Source organism: Natator depressus, chromosome 23 (assembly GCF_965152275.1).
Source record: "Natator depressus isolate rNatDep1 chromosome 23, rNatDep2.hap1, whole genome shotgun sequence".
NCBI classification, from domain to species: Eukaryota; Metazoa; Chordata; order Testudines; family Cheloniidae; genus Natator; species Natator depressus.
This window is the reverse complement of record NC_134256.1, coordinates 19,722,401-19,740,342: the sequence shown is the minus strand read 5'-3', so window position 1 is coordinate 19,740,342 and position 17,942 is coordinate 19,722,401. Positions and strand designations below refer to the sequence as shown.

The window sequence follows — 17,942 nt, the reverse complement described above, 5'->3', positions numbered from 1 at the left end:
TGGGGGGGACGAGGGGGGGGCAGACAGCGGGGGGGGGAAATAGAGACATTAGCAGAGCAAGTTCAGGACAGTAACTGTGACACCCCCCCGCCCCATTCAGACCCCTCCCAGAACCCAGATTCGGGGCAGGGAAATCCTGGCTCAACGGACCCCTAGACTCATAGGTTTATAGCACCTCCTCTCCGCTGTGGGGGGACGGGCCCCCCACAACTCTGGGACAGCCAGCACCAGAGGGACAGGCCAGCTGGGGCAGTAGGGGATGGTTCGGGGGTAGGGATGGGTTTTGGGGGGGGGACGGTTCAGCATGTTGGGGGAAGGTTCAGGGTGAATTGGGGGGGCAGGGTTGAGGTTGGGAGGGAAGGGTTCAGTGCGGTCAAGGATAAGTTTGGGAGGGATGTTTTGGGGGAGGGATGTTTTGGGGGGTTGAGGAGAAGATTCAGTGGGTTTGGGGTGAGTTTGGGGCGAAGGTTCAGAGGAGTTTTGGGGGACAGGTCGGGGGAGTCAGACTGAGTTGGGGAGATGAGTCAGGGGAGTTGGTGGAGTCGGGGAGCCAGGTCGAGGGAGTTGGGGTGAGTCGGGGGGATGGGTCAAGGGGGCAAGTCAGGAGAAGGCTCAGGGATGAGTCGGGGGGTCGTGGGAATTGGGGTGAGTCGGGGGGACACGTCGGGGGAGTTGAGGGATGGATCGGGGGAAGGCTGAGGGATGAGTCGGGGGGATGGGTTGGGGAGTCGGAGTGAGTTGAGGGGGAAGAGTTGGGGTGAGTCGGGGGGACGGATCAAGGGAGTTGGGGGACGAGTCGGGAGAAGGCTCAGGGACAAGTCGGGGGGTCGGGGGAGTTTGGGTGAGTGGAGGGATGCGTCGGGGGAGTGGAGGGGCCCACTCAGGGGAAGTCTCAGGGATGAGTCGGGGGGGGGGCAGAGGACAGCTTGGGGGGGTCGTTTCTCTCCCCTTCCCCCTCTCGCAGCATCTTAAGGCTCCAAGGAGCGAGACGGGGAGATCTGGAAGACAGGTCTCCATGGAAACAGGCAGGAGCAGAAACCACAAGTGCCAGGAGCTGGGGGGGCGGCAGATAGGACTTGGGGGGGGCAAGGTGTGGGCTTGACTCCCCCATGCATCCTCAGAGCCGGCCAGCCCCCCCATGCCACACAGGCTGCTCCCTGCTCCCACCACTAGACCCAGAGCCAGGGATAGAACCCAGGAGTCCTGGCTCCCACCCTCAGTCAAGCTTTCTGCCCCGGGTGGGGAGTGATGGGGGCCCCCAGGGATCTGGGCTGGGACAAAGCAAACTCATTACCTACGGGGGGGGTGGGGGGGATGCAATGAACAATCCCCCCTTGGGGACTTGCCTGATGGTTCCCATAGCAACGGCTCCCCCACATCGCCTCCCCCTGGCCAGCTGCACCAAGAAGGGAAGGGAAGAGGGGGTGTCCGGGAACCTGCTGCATCCCACCGCTGCCACCAGCCGCCCCGGCTCTGCCAGTCTCCCAGGGGGCTCCCCCCTTCCAACTGCCGAGGTTCCAGGGGGGACCCCTGTTCCCCCCACAGCCCTGAGCTCCCCCTGCCCAGGGTCCATCCAGCACCCTGTTGCTCACACTTCGGCCCCACATAGCCACACGCACCAGCCGTATCCTGGGGCAAATGCTCGCCCCCCGTCGTTCTCCCCACCACACACCCTGTGTGCACGCTCCCCCCATCACGACCCACCTTTACAGTGCCTCCTGCACACCCACCCCTGCACACACCCTAGAAATGCTGCACACCCCGGGGCCATCCCTGTGCACGCCCAGCCATGCTTGTGCAAACCTACCCCTTCCTTGTACGCATCCTCCCACCGCACTGCTGCACTAACACCAAGGGTCTGCATGCACACCCCAACCCACACTCGGGCCAATGTGCACAAACATGCATACATTCGTGCACATGCAGACACCACATATTTGTCCAAAGGCACAAACTTGGGCATATACACACATTCCCCTGCATACTCCGGTGCATGTGTGCAAATGTGCGTACATGTGCAACCCCTGCATGTGTGCCAATTCACACTAGTGCATGCCTCCTGCACACATGCAAATGCACACACTTGTACACACACCCTGCACCATTGTGCAAATGCATACACTCATACAGATGCACTCATGCAAATGCACACCAATTCACACGCCCGGCCACTAATCCCACAGATCTGCACCCACCAGCTCTACCTTGCTGCACCAACACACACACATGTGCAAAAGCTGACCCACTTGTGCCCATGGCCGACATGTCTTGCCAGTCGCACCAACAGTCTCCACATGGACCCACCCTCACCAGTGTGTAAAGGCACCCACCACCTAGCCTCTGGCCACACACTTGTGCAAGGGTGTCTGTGTCACACACCCCCATGTGCTATCTCGGCACCTGCACACCTAGCCCCAAACCCTGACACACTCATGCACATCCCCAGCAGCTTGACACTAATACCCCACTTGCTCTTGCACACCCAGCCCCCAAATATGTCCACCACCACAGCCTCCCCCACATCACCGTGTACAACCCGTCACACTCCCCTCCGCCCACCCCATGTGCACACACCCCCACCCACCCATCACCCCCCTCTATCCACCCCGTGTGCACACCCCCACCCACCTGTCACACACCCCTCCTCCCACCCCATCTGCACACACCCCACCCACCCATCACATGTTGTGACGAAGTAGGAATGTTCTTAATGTTTCCTCTGAATAGTGTGGGGGTGCCTCAGTTTCCCCTAGGCAGTTCTTAAGTATCTAGGGGGTGGGATAAGGGTGTATGATCATTGCAGAGCCCTAGAGGGCAGGTGTGTGCAGGGGTCTGGACACAGAGACTGGCCGACACCCTGTTTCCTGGCAACTGATGGCCTGGGCCCTTCTCCCCTGCAAGGTGAGAGCTAAAGGGTTGGAGAACAAAGGAATCCAGTGACCTCCTGGCCAGGGAAGGGACAAAGCCCAGAGGAGGGGGTTGGGGGGCTAGAGAGAGTTTCAGTTTGGGGCTGGCTGGAGACATGGAGTGAACGGCAGACGGGGTTGTCTGGCTCACTGCCCCCCAACATGGACCCAGCTGAGGGGTCCTGTTCTCTGCACCTGCAAGCTCTGTGTTAGACCATGTTCCTGTCGTCTAATAAACCTTCTGTTTCACTGGCTGGCTGAGAGTCACGTCTGACTGCGGAGTCGGGGGGCAGGACCCTCTGGCTTCCCCAGGACCCCGCCTGAGCGAACTCGCTGGGGGAAGCGCACGGAGGGGCAGAGGAGGCTGAATGCTCCGAGGTCAGACCCAGGAAGGTGGAGCCGGGGGAGCTGTGTGTCCTGCAGACAGGCTGCTCACAGGAAGGAGACTGCCCCAGAGTCCTGCCTGGCTGCGTGGGGAGCAGGTCCAGAGCATTGCCCAGGGACTCTGTGACACATGTGCACACACCCCCCACCCATCATATCCCCTCCACCCGCCCCGTGTGCACTCCCCCTTCCTCCCACCCGTCACACCCCCTTCCTCCCACCCCCATGTGCGCACACCCCCCCCATGCATGCATCACCCCCCCTCCACACACACCCCTGTGTACACCCACCCCCAGTGAGGACACTCTAAGAACCACCCACCGTCCCATCTATTTGGTCCCCCCCACCACCACTTAACACTCAGATCCTGCCCCCACCACACTGGGCCTCATGCTGCCAGCTGGGGGGAGGGGGGGCAGAGTCCACTAGAAACTCTCACCCCACCAGCTCTAGGACTGGCAGGAATCCCCACCCCCATTTTACACATGAGGAGCCCAACACACACACCCCCCCTCAGTCCCTCTCGCCCACCCTGCCCAGAGCTGCTCCCCCAGTTCATCACTGGCTAATCAACCACAGAGCCACACCCCCATTCGGAGCATATGGGGATTTCCCCATTATCCCCCCCCAACACACATACACACACACATACCTGCGGGAGGGGGGAGGCAGGAAGAAATCTCCTCACCCCACCCAGAACCCCCAGATCCCCTACACAGCCGCCCAGCTAGCCCCACTGGCCTCCTACCCCACATGCAGCCCACCCCCACACACACAACGCCCCTAAACACAAAAGCTCCACATCCTCCACCCCCAGCCCCCACAAATCCACACTCCCCTCCCAGAGCCAGGCAGAGAACCCAGGAATCCTGGTTCCCAGCCACCTGCCTGCTCTAACCCAGCAAGGCCGGTGCCAAAGCCGTCCCCCATCCCTGGCCCTGGGACTTTGACCTCCTGGCCAGACACCCAGGAGCAAAAGAGCCCCACGTCACTGCAGAGAACCCAGGAGTCCGGCTCCCAGCTCCCCTGCTCTAACCACTAGACCCCGCTCCCCTCCCAGAGAACCCCAGGAGTCATGACCCCCAGTTGTCAAAGAAGCTTAAAGAATAAAGCTTCGAGCATTTGAAAGGTCACCCGGTATTAGGTATTTTGGGGCTTTTTTCAAGCAGAAACATGGAATTTTCCAGCCAGTCCCTAAAATAGCCAGAGTCGAGAAATCTAGTTCAGAGCCATGGGCTGTGTGCTGGGAACAGGCTGCAATGTTCCCCCTGACATGCGACCACACCTGGGGTGGAGCACGGGGGATGATTATACCCCTCGCCCGGTGCTGAGACACGGCCCCTCTGGGGTGGGGCGTGGGGGCTGGTTATGCTGGGAGCCCTCGCCCGGTGCTGAGACGCGGCCCCTCTGGGGTGGGGTGCGGCTGTGCGGGGGCTGGTTATACCATCAGCAGAAGGCAGAAGAGAGGACCCCAAGGCTGAGAGTGGGAGTGACTGTCTCCCCCCAAGTATGGAGTGGGGGCCCCCTCAGTGGAGTGGGGGCGGTCACTGACCCTGCAGGGTGGGGGGGTCTCTTACCTAGACACTGCAGTCCCTGCTTCCCAATCCCCCTAAAAGCAAGAGAGAAACACAATGTTACTCTGGGGCTCACAGCTGTCATGAGTTGCCAACACTCAGCTCACCCCAATACACATATTTAACATGCGCCCCACTCCTCCCCTGCCCTAACATCTGCTATGCCACAAAGTAGGAGGCTGGGAGCCAGGACTCCTGGGTTCTATCCCGGCTCTGGGAGGGGTGTGGGGGCTCGTGGTTAGAGCAGGGGGCTGGGAGCCAGGACTCCTGGGTTCTATCCCGGCTCTGGGAGGGGTGTGGGGGCTCGTGGTTAGAGCAGGGGGCTGGGAGCCAGGACTCCTGGGTTCTGTTCCCGGCTCTGGACCAACCAGTCCCTCTATGCTAAGACTAAAGGAAGGGCAGCAGCAGCAGAGCCATGGGGGGTGAACTGGGAAGGGGATGAGTTGGGGGGTTCTGCGGGGGGGTCTCACCAGATGAAGTCGGTGCAGTGGCTGCAGAAGGTGGGCTGGGGGTACTGGGGGGACGCTAGGGGGTGCTGGGGGGGCGCTATGGGGGGTCTCACCAGATGAAGTCGGTGCAGTGGCTGCAGAAGGTGGGCGGGGGGTATTGGGGGGGCGCTAGGGGGTGCTGGGGGGGCGCTAGGGGGGGTCTCACCAGATGAAGTCGGTGCAGTGGCTGCAGAAGGTGGGCTGGGGGCATTGGGGGGGCGCTAGGGGGTGCTGGGGGGGCGCTAGGGGGGGTCTCACCAGATGAAGTCGGTGCAGTGGCTGCAGAAGGTGGGCTGGGGGCATTGGGGGGGCGCTAGGGGGTGCTGGGGGGGCGCTATGGGGGGTCTCACCAGATGAAGTCGGTGCAGTGGCTGCAGAAGGTGGGCTGGGGGTACTGGGGGGCGCTAGGGGGTGCTGGGGGGGCGCTAGGGGGGGTCTCACCAGATGAAGTCGGTGCAGTGGCTCCAGAAGGTGGGCTGGGGGCATTGGGGGGGCGCTAGGGGGTGCTGGGGGGGCGCTAGGGGGGGTCTCACCAGATGAAGTCGGTGCAGTGGCTGCAGAAGGTGGGCTGGGGGTATTGGGGGGGCGCTAGGGGGTGCTGGGGGGCGCTAGGGGGGGTCTCACCAGATGAAGTCGGTGCAGTGGCTGCAGAAGGTGGGCTGGGGGCATTGGGGGGGCGCTAGGGGGTGCTGGGGGGGCGCTATGGGGGGTCTCACCAGATGAAGTCGGTGCAGTGGCTGCAGAAGGTGGGCTGGGGGTACTGGGGGGGCGCTAGGGGGTGCTGGGGGGGCGCTAGGGGGGGTCTCACCAGATGAAGTCGGTGCAGTGGCTCCAGAAGGTGGGCTGGGGGCATTGGGGGGGCGCTAGGGGGTGCTGGGGGGGCGCTAGGGGGGGTCTCACCAGATGAAGTCGGTGCAGTGGCTCCAGAAGGTGGGCTGGGGGCATTGGGGGGGCGCTAGGGGGTGCTGGGGGGCGCTAGGGGGGGTCTCACCAGATGAAGTCGGTGCAGTGGCTGCAGAAGGTGGGCTGGGGGTATTGGGGGGGCGCTAGGGGGTGCTGGGGGGGCACTAGGGGGGTCTCACCAGATGAAGTCGGTGCAGTGGCTGCAGAAGGTGGGCTGGGGGTATTGGGGGGGCGCTAGGGGGTGCTGGGGGGCGCTATGGGGGGTCTCACCAGATGAAGTCGGTGCAGTGGGTGCAGAAGGTGGGCTGGGGGCATTGGGGGGGCGCTAGGGGGTGCTGGGGGGCGCTGGGGGGGTCTCACCAGATGAAGTCGGTGCAGTGGCTGCAGAAGGTGGGCTGGGGGCATTGGGGGGGCGCAAGGGGGTGCTGGGGGGGCGCTGGGGGGGTCTCACCAGATGAAGTCGGTGCAGTGGCTGCAGAAGGTGGGCTGGGGGCATTGGGGGGGCGCTAGGGGGTGCTGGGGGGGCGCTAGGGGGGGTCTCACCAGATGAAGTCGGTGCAGTGGCTGCAGAAGGTGGGCTGGGGGTATTGGGGGGGCGCTAGGGGGTGCTGGGGGGGCGCTAGGGGGGGTCTCACCAGATGAAGTCGGTTCAGTGGCTGCAGAAGGTGGGCTGGGGGTATTGGGGGGGCGCTAGGGGGTGCTGGGGGGCGCTAGGGGGGGTCTCACCAGATGAAGTCGGTGCAGTGGCTGCAGAAGGTGGGCTGGGGGCATTGGGGGGGCGCTAGGGGGTGCTGGGGGTGCGCTGGGGGGGTCTCACCAGATGAAGTCGGTGCAGTGGCTGCAGAAGGTGAGCTGGGGGCATTGGGGGGGCGCTAGGCGGTGCTGGGGGGGCGCTGGGGGGGTCTCACCAGATGAAGTCGGTGCTGTGGCTGCAGAAGGTGGGCTGGGGGTATTGGGGGGGCGCTAGGGGGTGCTGGGGGGGCGCTAGGGGGGGTCTCACCAGATGAAGTCGGTGCAGTGGCTGCAGAAGGTGGGCTGGGGGTACTGGGGGGGCGCTAGAGGGTGCTGGGGGGGCGCTGGGGGGGTCTCACCAGATGAAGTCGGTGCAGTGGCTGCAGAAGGTGGGCTGGGGGTATTGGGGGGGCGCTAGGGGGTGCTGGGGGGGCGCTAGGGGGGGTCTCACCAGATGAAGTCGGTGCAGTGGCTGCAGAAGGTGGGCTGGGGGTATTGGGGGGGCGCTTGGGGGGGCGCTAGGGGGGGTCTCACCCGATGAAGTCGGTGCAGTGGCTGCAGAAGGTGGGCTGGGGGTATTGGGGGGGCGCTAGGGGGTGCTGGGGGGGCGCTAGGGGGGGTCTCACCAGATGAAGTCGGTGCAGTGGCTGCAGAAGGTGGGCTGGGGGTATTGGGGGGGGCGCTAGGGGGTGCTGGGGGGGCGCTAGGGGGGTCTCACCAGATGAAGTCGGTGCAGTGGCTGCAGAAGGTGGGCTGGGGGTATTGGGGGGGGCGCTAGGGGGTGCTGGGGGGGCGCTAGGGGGGGTCTCACCAGATGAAGTCGGTGCAGTGGCTGCAGAAGGTGGGCTGGGGGTATTGGGGGGGCGCTAGGGGGTGCTGGGGGGGCGCTAGGGGGGGTCTCACCAGATGAAGTCGGTGCAGTGGCTGCAGAAGGTGGGCTGGGGGTATTGGGGGGGCGCTAGGGGGGGTCTCACCAGATGAAGTCGGTGTAGTGGCTCCAGAAGGTGGGCTGGGGGTATTGGGGGGGCGCTAGGGGGTGCTGGGGGGGCGCTAGGGGGGGTCTCACCAGATGAAGTCGGTGCAGTGGCTGCAGAAGGTGGGCTGGGGGTATTGGGGGGGGCGCTAGGGGGTGCTGGGGGGGCACTAGGGGGGTCTCACCAGATGAAGTCGGTGCAGTGGCTGCAGAAGGTGGGCTGGGGGTATTGGGGGGGGCGCTAGGGGGTGCTGGGGGGGCGCTAGGGGGGGTCTCACCAGATGAAGTCGGTGCAGTGGCTGCAGAAGGTGGGCTGGGGGTATTGGGGGGGCGCTAGGGGGTGCTGGGGGGGCGCTAGGGGGGGTCTCACCAGATGAAGTCGGTGCAGTGGCTGCAGAAGGTGGGCTGGGGGTATTGGGGGGGCGCTAGGGGGTGCTGGGGGGGCGCTAGGGGGGGTCTCACCAGATGAAGTCGGTGCAGTGGCTGCAGAAGGTGGGCTGGGGGTATTGGGGGGGCGCTAGGGGGTGCTGGGGGGGCGCTAGGGGGGGTCTCACCAGATGAAGTCGGTGCAGTGGCTGCAGAAGGTGGGCTGGGGGCATTGGGGGGGCGCTAGGGGGTGCTGGGGGGGCGCTAGGGGGGGTCTCACCAGATGAAGTCGGTGCAGTGGCTGCAGAAGGTGGGCTGCTTGAAGAATCGCGCCGTGAATTTGTGGCTCTTGACCTCGTGGATCACCTTCTGGCGCAGCGCCCCCTTGCGGCAGAACAGCGGCTTGGCCAGGCACTCCAGCTCGGTGGGCGAGGTGACCAGCGCCATGGCCCCACCTGGGCCCCCCAGCCCCGGGCGGGAGTGGTGGGAGGGGGGAAGAAAGACAGAAAGAGGAAAGGGGGGATGGAGGGAAGGGAGGGACTGGGTGGATGGAGGAGGCAGAAGGAGGGGGAGAAAGCGGGGGATGGAGGGAGAGAAGAGATGGAGAGATGGAGAGAAGGAGGCAGGGGACGGAGGGATGGGAGAGAGAAGGAAGGGAGGGAGGAGAGAAGGGATGGAGAGAAGGCAGAGGACGGAGGGATGGGAGAGAGAAGGAAGGGAGGAAGGAGAGAGGGATGGAGAGAAGGCAGAGGACGGAGGGATGGGAGATAGAAGGAAGGACGGGAGGAGAGAGGGATGGAGAGAAGGCAGAGGACGGAGGGATGGGAGATAGAAGGAAGAGAGGAAGGAGAGAGGGATGGAGAGAAGGCAGAGGACGGAGGGATGGGAGAGAGAAGGAAGGGAGGAAGGAGAGAGGGATGGAGAGAAGGCAAAGGACGGAGGGATGGGAGAAGAGATGCGGGATAGGGAGAAGGAGGGATGAGAGCAGGGGGGATGGAGAACGAGGGATGGAAGCGGAGGCGGGGACCGGAGGGCTGAAGGCGACAGCGGAGCGGAGGTTCCCAGCCGCCGCCGCCGCCGGGGGCCGAGGTGGGGACGGACGCGCCGACAGGAAAGCTGCCGGCCGGTCGGGCAGTGTGTCGGCTGTGGGGGGAGAGTGGCGGGGGAAGGCGGGTCTCTGACGGCTCCGGGGGAGGAGTCGGCCTTAAAGGAGAACTGGGCCGGGCGGGAGGGGGGCGTTCCCCGAGGGGGGCCTGAAAAGGACACCCCCAAATGTAGATCCCCACGGACAGACACCCGACCCCCGCTCCAGATCCCGAATCCCCCCAGTTCCCAGCTCTGGGAGGGTAGGAGGCAAGAGGAGTGACGGGGCTGGGAGCCAGGACTCCTGGGTTCTCTCCTGGGGTCTGGGCAGGGAGTGTGGACTAGTGGTTAGAATGGGTGGGGGGTGGCTGGGAGCCAGGACCCCTGGGTTCTCCGCAGTGACGTGGGGCTGTTTTGCTCCTGGGTGCCTGGCCGGGAGGTCAGAGTCCCAGGGCCGGGGGTGGTTAATCGATAACCTGGGGGGGGGGTATTTATATCCAGGGCCGGGGACACTGGCTTCACAGGGACGTCGCAGGACCCCGCCTGCCATGCCCCGCGGTGCCCCCCTCCTCCTGCTGCTTCTGCTGCCCTGGGGCAGTCACTGCACCACAGGTGAGGGGCAGGGGACCCCCCCACCCGCTGGCATATCTTCCCGCCAGCCGCCTGCCTACCCCCCCCAGGGCTCCCCCACCCGCTGGATTCACAGGCTTCCCCCTCCCCTCTCTGAGGGTTTCCCCCATGCCCCTCCCCCGCCTGCCGGTGTCCTCCCTTCTCCCCTCCCTCGTCAGGGTAACCCCCCAGCTCACCCCCCCCCGCTGGCCTCGCGTCCCCCTCCCTCACTAGGGACCCCCCGGCTCCCTGCCTCTTCCCCCTCTCCTCCCCCCCCAAGGGGTCCTTCCACCCCCTCTTCTCTACCCCCCAGGGAGGGGGGCTATAGACTGGAGGGGGGATCCGCACTCCCAGGGAGCGGGGCTGGGGCGGGGATCCCGTGCCCCCAGGGAGGGGGCCTATAGACTGGAGGGGGTGACCTCTCCCCCCCTGCCCCACCCGAGGAGTGGGTCTGGCTCAGCCGCCTGCCCTTGTCCCGTGTGATTTTGTTCCCAGGTAATTGTCCCGGCTGGGGCTTTAAACAGCCTTTGCTAGAAACCAGGGAGGGGCCCCAGTTCTCAGCCCCAGAGAAGTGACCCCCACGGCCCCCACCATGGGCTGGGCAGGGTTGAGAAAGAGATGGAGGGATAGATGGATGGATGGGGATGGGGGGATGGATGGGGATAGAGAGAGGAGGGGGGGAAGGGGATAGAGAGAGGAGGGGCGTGGATGGGGATAGAGGGGGGGTGGGTGGGATGAGGGGGGTATGAGGATGGACGAATGGTGCATGGGGCCAGGTGAAGAGACAGGTGTCTGGGGGATGGACACCCCGCCAGGCTCCCCAGCTGGTACGGAGGGGAGAATTCTGCCCCCCCAGCCCCCACCCTGGCTCCCAGAGGCACTCGCAGGCCCTGCCCCACCAGCTGGTGGCTATGGTGGGGACTGCAGGGGCCCCTTTCCCCTACAGGCAACCTGCCCTCCTACCTTCCCGTTAAAGTGAGGGGGGCTTCGGGGGTGGGGAGGGAAATGTTTGTAAGAGGCCCCCCCCTCTTCAAACTGCCCCATTTCTAACAGCAGTTTGGGGGGGGTCCCTGTGTAAACAGCTGAGTGGAAGCCAGGACGTCTGGATTCTATTTGCTGTGACTTCCTTCCCCTCCTTTTATGCCTCAGTTTCCCACCTATACAAGCCACTCCAACAGCTCCCCTTCGTGTCCCCGCAGGCGCAGAGGGGCCCAGTCCCTGCCCAGCCCGGAGGGAGGCGCCGGCAGAGGGAATGGGCCAGACCTGCCAGAGGACCTGCACCCAGGACCGCGACTGCTCTGGCCGCAGGCAGTGCCTGTGTGATGGGGCCTGCGGGCTGAGCTGTGTGATACCAGGTAGGCACCGGGACTGCTGCCGGCCCCCACCCCCCCACTCTAACCACTAGACCCCACTCCCCTCCCTGAGCCGGGACACAACCCAGGACTCCTGGCTCCCAGCCCCCCCACTCTAACCACTAGACCCCACTCCTCTCCCTGAGCCAGGACACAACCAGGGAGTCCTGGCTCCCACCCCCCCCACTCTAACCACTAGACCCCACTCCCCTCCCCGAGCCGGGACACAACCCAGGAATCCTGGCTCTCTCCATCCCAACTGTCTTTGCGTTTCCCAGGCCGGACCTGCCCGTGGCCCGTGCAGATTGATAATGCCAAGATACGTTTGGCCCAGGCTTCCCGCGGCTTCGGGGCCCTCATGGAGGTGACCTGCCAGCCAGGCTTCAGGATGTCCAAAGGGCAGGGAGCGGCGCTGAGCCGATGCCAGGGGGACAGGAAGTGGAGTCTGATGGCACCCTGCGAACGTAAGGGACGGGAACACCTCCGCCAGTCACCAGTCGGGGCCTTCGCCATCCTCCACCCTGCAGTGCCAAGCACCGTGATCCTACCTCCAGCACCATCACCCAACACCCGTCCCCAACCCTGTCACCCTGTCCCCAACCCCGTCACCCAACATCCTCCCCCAAGACTGTCACCCAACACCCGCCCAACCCCACCACCCCACCCCCAACCCTGTCACCCAACATCCACCCCAACATCATCACCCCGCCCCCAGCGCCATCACCCAACACCCGCCCCAACCCCGTCACCCCATCCCCAACCCCATCACCCAACACTCGCCCCAACCCCGTCACCCCGCCTCCAGCACCGTCACCCAACACCTGCCCCCAACACTGTCACCCCGTCACCCCAACCCCATCACCCCACATCCGCCCCAAACACCATCACCCTGCGGCAACACCATCATCCAACATCCGCCCCACCCCAGCACCGTCACCCAACACCCGCCCAACCCCGTCACCCCACCCCCAACCCCACCACCCAACATCCACCCCAAACACCATCACCCTGCCCCAACACCATCATCCAACATCCGCCCCACCCCCAGCACCGTCACCCAACACCCGCCCCCAACACTATCACCCAACACCCGCCCAACCTCATCACCCCCCCCCAATCCCATCACCCAACATCCACCCTAACACCATCACCCTGCCCCAAACACCATTGTCCAACATTCGCCCCACACCAACCCCATCACCCCACCCCGAACCCCGTCACCCAACATCCGCCCCATCACCCCGCCCCGGCCCCATCACCCCGCCCCAACGTCATCACCCAACACCCGCCCCAACGTCATCACCCCGCCCCCAGCACCGTCATTCACGCTGGCAGTTGCCAAGGGCAGGCTGCTCTCTAAGCAGTGAGCTGATCAGGATGAGTCCCGGGGCTGATTCAAGGATAACGGATCCCCTGGCAAGCGGAGACCTAGATATGGAGGCAGAGCAGCTCTCCTGGACCTGCGTCCTCCCCCAGCCCACCCCCAGGGGGAGCCAGGGAACACAGCATCTGGAGCAAGGGGGCCCGGCGCTAAATAGGGTTAAGGGACCGCCTCCCCAGAGGGACCGAGCTCTGGGCCACATGGAAACTGTCCCACCGCCCCCTGCGACAGTACACTTGCGGGAGGGGCTGGGAGCCAGGACTCCTGGGTTCTTTCCCCGGCTCTGGGAGGGGAGTGGGGTCTAGTGGTTAGAGCAGGGGGGCTGGGAGCCACGACGCCTGGGGTCTTTCCAAGCTCTGGAAGGACAATCCAGAAAGCGGGGGGTTGGGAGGCAGGACCTTCTCCTCCAAAACCAATTTACTCCCCTGAATTTTCCCCTCAGAGCCAGGACTCTGCCTCCTCCCTAAAATTCCAGTGAAATAAGAGAAATGTTCCCCTCCAAGCCTCAGATGCTGCCCCCCCCGAAAAAAAAATTAGAGCCAGATCCTCAATCTAAACTCTGAACCCCCAAATTGGGTGACCCCTCCACTCCAAGATAATCTCTGACCCTTCGGCTCCAGCCACGAGGGAAGGAGCCAAAGTCTTCTTTATTCCCCCCCACATGAAATCTTCCCCGCCCCATGCCACCCAGGAGAGAGATGGAGCCTGTTGCAGGGAGCAGAACCCAGGAGTCCGGGAGAAGCAGCATTCGGGGAGGGACCTACTCCCAGCAAAACCCACGGGGTTCCCCCGCTTGTCTGGGAATTACAGCCCCAAGGGGAAGGCTTTGGAGGAGAGGCGGAGCTAAATAAGGGGAGGAGCCAAATGTGGAATGGGGTGGGGCCTGCTGGGAGGGGGAGGAGGCAAATGGGGCAGAAGGGGAGGAGTTTACAGAGAAGGAGGAGCCAAATTGGGTAGGGAGGGTCCAAATGGGGCAGAGGAGAGTCTTACCATGAAAAGGGAGGAGGGAAATAAGGGAATTGCAGGGCGCAATGGGACAAGGAAGGTCCCAGTGGGGATGGAGTCTACTGAGAGGGAGGAGCAAATGGGAAAGGGGAGGGGCCTATTGGAAGAGGGTGGGGCAAGGGCCTGTCTCTTAAAGGGAGACTGCCCTACCTCCTGCAGGTGTTAAAGGGGAAGGAACCTAAAAATATACCTTCCCCTTGCTGAGGGAGGCCTTTAATGGCTCTTTGTGTCTGGAGGATGCTAAGGGTTAAGGGAGAGGAACTTGGCTGCCAGACAGCGGTGACCCCCCCCCAAGTTGACTTCCCTCCCCCTCCCGTCCTCTGTTCCAGGGGATCTGACCCCGTCGTCCTTCTGCAGCCCCCCGCCAGAGACCGACAATGGATTTCACAGCGGTGCCTCCTACAGGGCAGGCGGGGAGGTGCGGTACAAGTGCAAGCGCGGGTGAGTTCCCCCCCCAGTTCTGCTGGTGCCCCTCACTCCCGACCCGCAGCCCCCTGCAAGCCCAGCCCAGAGCTCCCCCCCCGCACACCAGCCCTGCCATTGCCCCTCACTCCCGACCCGCAGCCCGTCAGAGAGCCCAGCCCCATCTCCAACCTCACCTCTCCCCCCGCTCCCCAGGTACCGGCTGGAGGGCCCAGAGACCATCCGATGCCAGGAGAACCAGGAGTGGTCTGGGCCCGCCCCAACCTGCCACCGTGAGTAGGGCGAAGGGGGGCAGGGGTGGGGGGTCCTAGTTTCTCTCTGTCCTCATCTGCCCCCATGCTGGGGCTGGCCCATCCTCCTGGGCTCCAGTGCCAGGCCGGGCCCCCTCCCAGCTCGAGGGAAGGTGGGGGGCTGGGACGGTGCTCTTGGAGGGGGTCGTGAGGGAGCTTGGGGGATGCCCTAGAGAGATAGAGACATGCCCCCTCCCTCCCCAGCCCCCTTCCCTTCATCCCTCCATCCACTGCTGCATCTCCCCCCATCTGCCACGTATATCCTGCATCCTCTCCAGCCATCCACCCCCATCTGCCCCCTACATCCCCTCCAGCCATCCACCCACCACACCCCCCCATCCAGCCACACACCCCCATCCACCTGTCACTCCCCCATCTGCCTCCACATCCCCTCCAGTCATCCACCTGTCACACCCCCATCTGCCCCCCACATCCCCTCCAGCCATCCACCCGCCACACCCACCATCTGCCCCCTACATCCCCTCCAGCCATCCACCCCCCACACACCCCCATCTGCCCCCCACATCCTCTCCAGCCATCCACCCCCCCACACCCCCATCCATCCCCACACCCCCATCTGACCCCTACATCCCCTCCAGCCATCCACCTGCCACACCCCCATCCGCCCCCCACATGCCTTCCAGCCATCCACCCCCACACACCCCCATCCACCGGTCACACCCCCATCCACCCGCCACACCCCCATCCACCCCCCACATTCCCTCCAGCCACCCACCCCCCACCCTCCTGCATCCCTGTACCCCCCATGCAGCCTCCATCTCTCCACCCAGCCCTTCGTCCTTCCCTCCCCCTGGCCCTGCTCTGTCCATCCCCCGGGCCCGGCCGTGACCCCCTCTCTCCCCCAGCCGTGTTCTGCCCACCCCCCGGGGACATCGCCGAGGGCTACCTGGTGGCGGTGGAGAAGGCTCAGTACCGGGCCGGGGAGCTGGTCTATTACCTCTGCAAGCGCAGCTACCTGCTGGACGGCACCAACCGGGTCACCTGCCGGGGCAATGGCACCTGGTCGCCCCGGCCCTCCTGCAGAGGTACTGCCCCCTCCCCCACTCCCCTCCTCCCCCAGAACCTCCAGCCAGAGCCACGGGCCCATCTACCCCGGTATCCCGCCTACTCCCATCCCTGCCCGATCAGCCCCTGGGCCCATTTACCCCGGTATCCCCTGTCCTCCCATCCCCACCCCGCGATCAGCCCCTGGGCCCATCTACCCCGATATCCCGCCTACTCCTATCCCTGCCCGATCAACCCCGGGCTCATCTACCCTGGTATCCCCTGTCCTCCCATCCCCACCCCGTGATCAGTCCCCAGGCCCATCTACCCCGGTATCCCACCTCCTCCCACCCCACCCCCATCAGCCCTGGTATACTGCCCTCTCCCTGCCCCCAGATCAGCCCCATGGGCCCTGGTATCCTGCCCCCTCCCCGCCCCCTGGATCAGCCTCCTGGACCCATCTACCCATTATCCTGCCCCTCCCTAACCCTCCCCACCTGGAGCCATGGGCCCATCACCCCAGTATCCCGTCTCCCCGCAGCGCGCTGCATGGTGCCGGCCCAGCGGAGCCGTGTGCTCTACCAGGGCCGCAAGCTCTGGATCCAGGAGATCCCAGAACGGCAGGTCCAGCACGGGGAGATCGTCACCTTCTACTGCCGGAGCCAGAACCAGACCCAGAGCTGCAGCTACCCGGCCCCCTCACACTGCTTCGACGGCCTGCTGCCCCTGCCTGCCTGCTACGACGGTGAGGGGCAGGGGGCTGGGGTGGAAGGGGGAAGCCGTTGGGGGAGCTATGGGGCAGTGGGGGGGGCAAGGAGAGAGCCGTTGGGGAGCTATGGAGAAGTGGGGGCAGGGAGGGAGCTGTGGGGGGAGTTATGGGGAAGTGGGGGCAGGGAGGGAGCCATGGGGGCAAGGAGAGAGCCGTGGGGGGAGCTATGGGGCAGTGGCGGGCAGGGAGAGAGCCGTGGGGGGAGCTATTTGGAAGTGGGAGCAGGGAGAGAGCTGTGGGGGGAGCTATGGGGAAGTGGGGGGCAGGGAGGGAGCCATTGGGGAGCTATGGGGAAGTGGGGGGCAGGGGGGGAGCTGTTGAGGAGCTATGGGGAAGTGGGGGCAGGGAGGGAGCTGTGGGGCAGGGAGGGAGCCGTGGGGACGAGAGATGTACTGGGGGGGGCGGCTGTGTGGGGACAGGGAGCTGTAGGGAGGCAGTAGGAAAGGGGTGGGGGTGTAGATCTGTGGGGGGAGGGGTATGTCCACAGGGCAGGGGGCGGAGGAGGGGGATCCTGGGGGGGGAGAGGGGAGTCCGGTGGGGGGAGAGCTGAGGAGGACGGAGGGAGCCCTGTGGGGTTCGGGGGGATTCAGAGGGGAGCTGCAGGGGTGCTGGGGGTATTTTTGCCCCACTCCCCTCCTCACTCCTGACCCCGTCTCATTTCAGAGCCCACCTGGCTGCAGTACAAACTGTTCCCCAAGCGGGTGGTGTCCGAGATCCGCCCCTGCTGAGCCCCCCCGGCCCCCCACACCCACACACAGCCTGTCCGGATGGACCGCCCATGTGGCGGGGAGGAGCCAGTGGCCAGCAGGGGACCCGCTGGACAATGCTCCCTTCGTGGGAGGAACAATCGTGTGAAAGCTCCTCGTGCGAGGGCCCCAGATTGCAAAGGCTGCTTGTACAAAGGTCCAGTTGTGTGAGGAGCCCGTCGGGCGAAGGCCCCATTGTGCAAAGAAGGTCCCCTTGTGCAAAGGCCCCATCGTGCACAGACTGTGATGCCAAGGCCCCAGTGTGAGTTCCCATCGTGCGAAGGCCTCGTTGTGCAAAGGACCCATCGTACGAGAGCCCCATCGTGCACAGGCTGCAGTGCCAAGGGCCTACCGTGAGACGGTCTTATCGTTCGAGGTCCCATCTTGCAAGGGCCTGTCGTGCAAAGGGCCCATCGGTACCAGGGCCCCATTGTGCTGCGCATGAAAGAGCTGTGGGTGGAGTGGGGCGGTGGAAGGGGGCTTCCCTGCCCCCATTCAGTGCATTCCAGTTGCCAGGGGGATCCAGTCCTGGCTTTAGAGCCCATCTCCACCCCAACAGAGAACGGTGGGGGTGGGTGGGAGGGGGAGAGAAAATCAAGGCAACTCCATTCCAGCTGGCAGTGGGATCCAGTGCCGGGTTTTCCCTCCCCCCCATAGGGCACACTTGGGCAATGCACGATGGGAGGAAGCCTAGCGAGTCCATTCCTGCTGCCAGGGAGATCCAGGGCCGGGTTCCCCCTGCCCCCGGCCTGCAGTCCCAGAGGAGCAGTCCATGGGGCGGGAGGGGAATCTAGTCGAGTCCATTCCAGCTGGCAGGGTGATCCAGTGCCGGGTTTTCTCCTCCCTGTGGCATCAGTGAAATCCCGGCCCGGATTCCCACACCTGGAGTGGACTCCGAGTCCATCTCTGTGGCAGGAGGTGGGGGGCCATGCCGGGGAGGTCTCTGCTCTCTG

General features: G+C 64.7%; 2 protein-coding genes across 7 annotated transcripts in view; one reads left to right on the top strand and one right to left on the bottom strand.

Moving 5' to 3' along the window:
- The window catches only part of PRKCG (protein kinase C gamma), a 26,329-nt gene extending 16,862 nt beyond the window's left edge, over nt 1–9,467 (bottom strand). Inside the window, 2 exon segments of the mRNA XM_074938082.1 lie at nt 4,868–4,899; nt 8,607–9,467. Coding sequence (XP_074794183.1) covers nt 4,868–4,899; nt 8,607–8,773 — 199 coding nt within the window. The 5' untranslated portion in view covers nt 8,774–9,467.
- The window catches only part of LOC141976901 (beta-2-glycoprotein 1-like), a 26,952-nt gene extending 9,010 nt beyond the window's left edge, over nt 1–17,942 (top strand). The window contains exons 1-9 of one of the 6 annotated variants that reach the window (XM_074938077.1): nt 9,305–9,415; nt 9,911–10,021; nt 11,218–11,373; nt 11,649–11,834; nt 14,086–14,197; nt 14,375–14,451; nt 15,336–15,515; nt 16,016–16,219; nt 16,907–17,085. In XM_074938077.1, coding sequence (XP_074794178.1) covers nt 9,334–9,415; nt 9,911–10,021; nt 11,218–11,373; nt 11,649–11,834; nt 14,086–14,197; nt 14,375–14,451; nt 15,336–15,515; nt 16,016–16,219; nt 16,907–16,971 — 1,173 coding nt within the window. In that variant the 5' untranslated portion in view covers nt 9,305–9,333 and the 3' untranslated portion in view covers nt 16,972–17,085. Of the gene's footprint in view, nt 1–9,304; nt 9,416–9,910; nt 10,022–11,217; nt 11,374–11,648; nt 11,835–14,085; nt 14,198–14,374; nt 14,452–15,335; nt 15,516–16,015; nt 16,220–16,906 lie in introns of those variants that run through there. The other 5 variants (XM_074938081.1, XM_074938080.1, XM_074938076.1 and 2 more) reach the window with 5 other exon arrangements.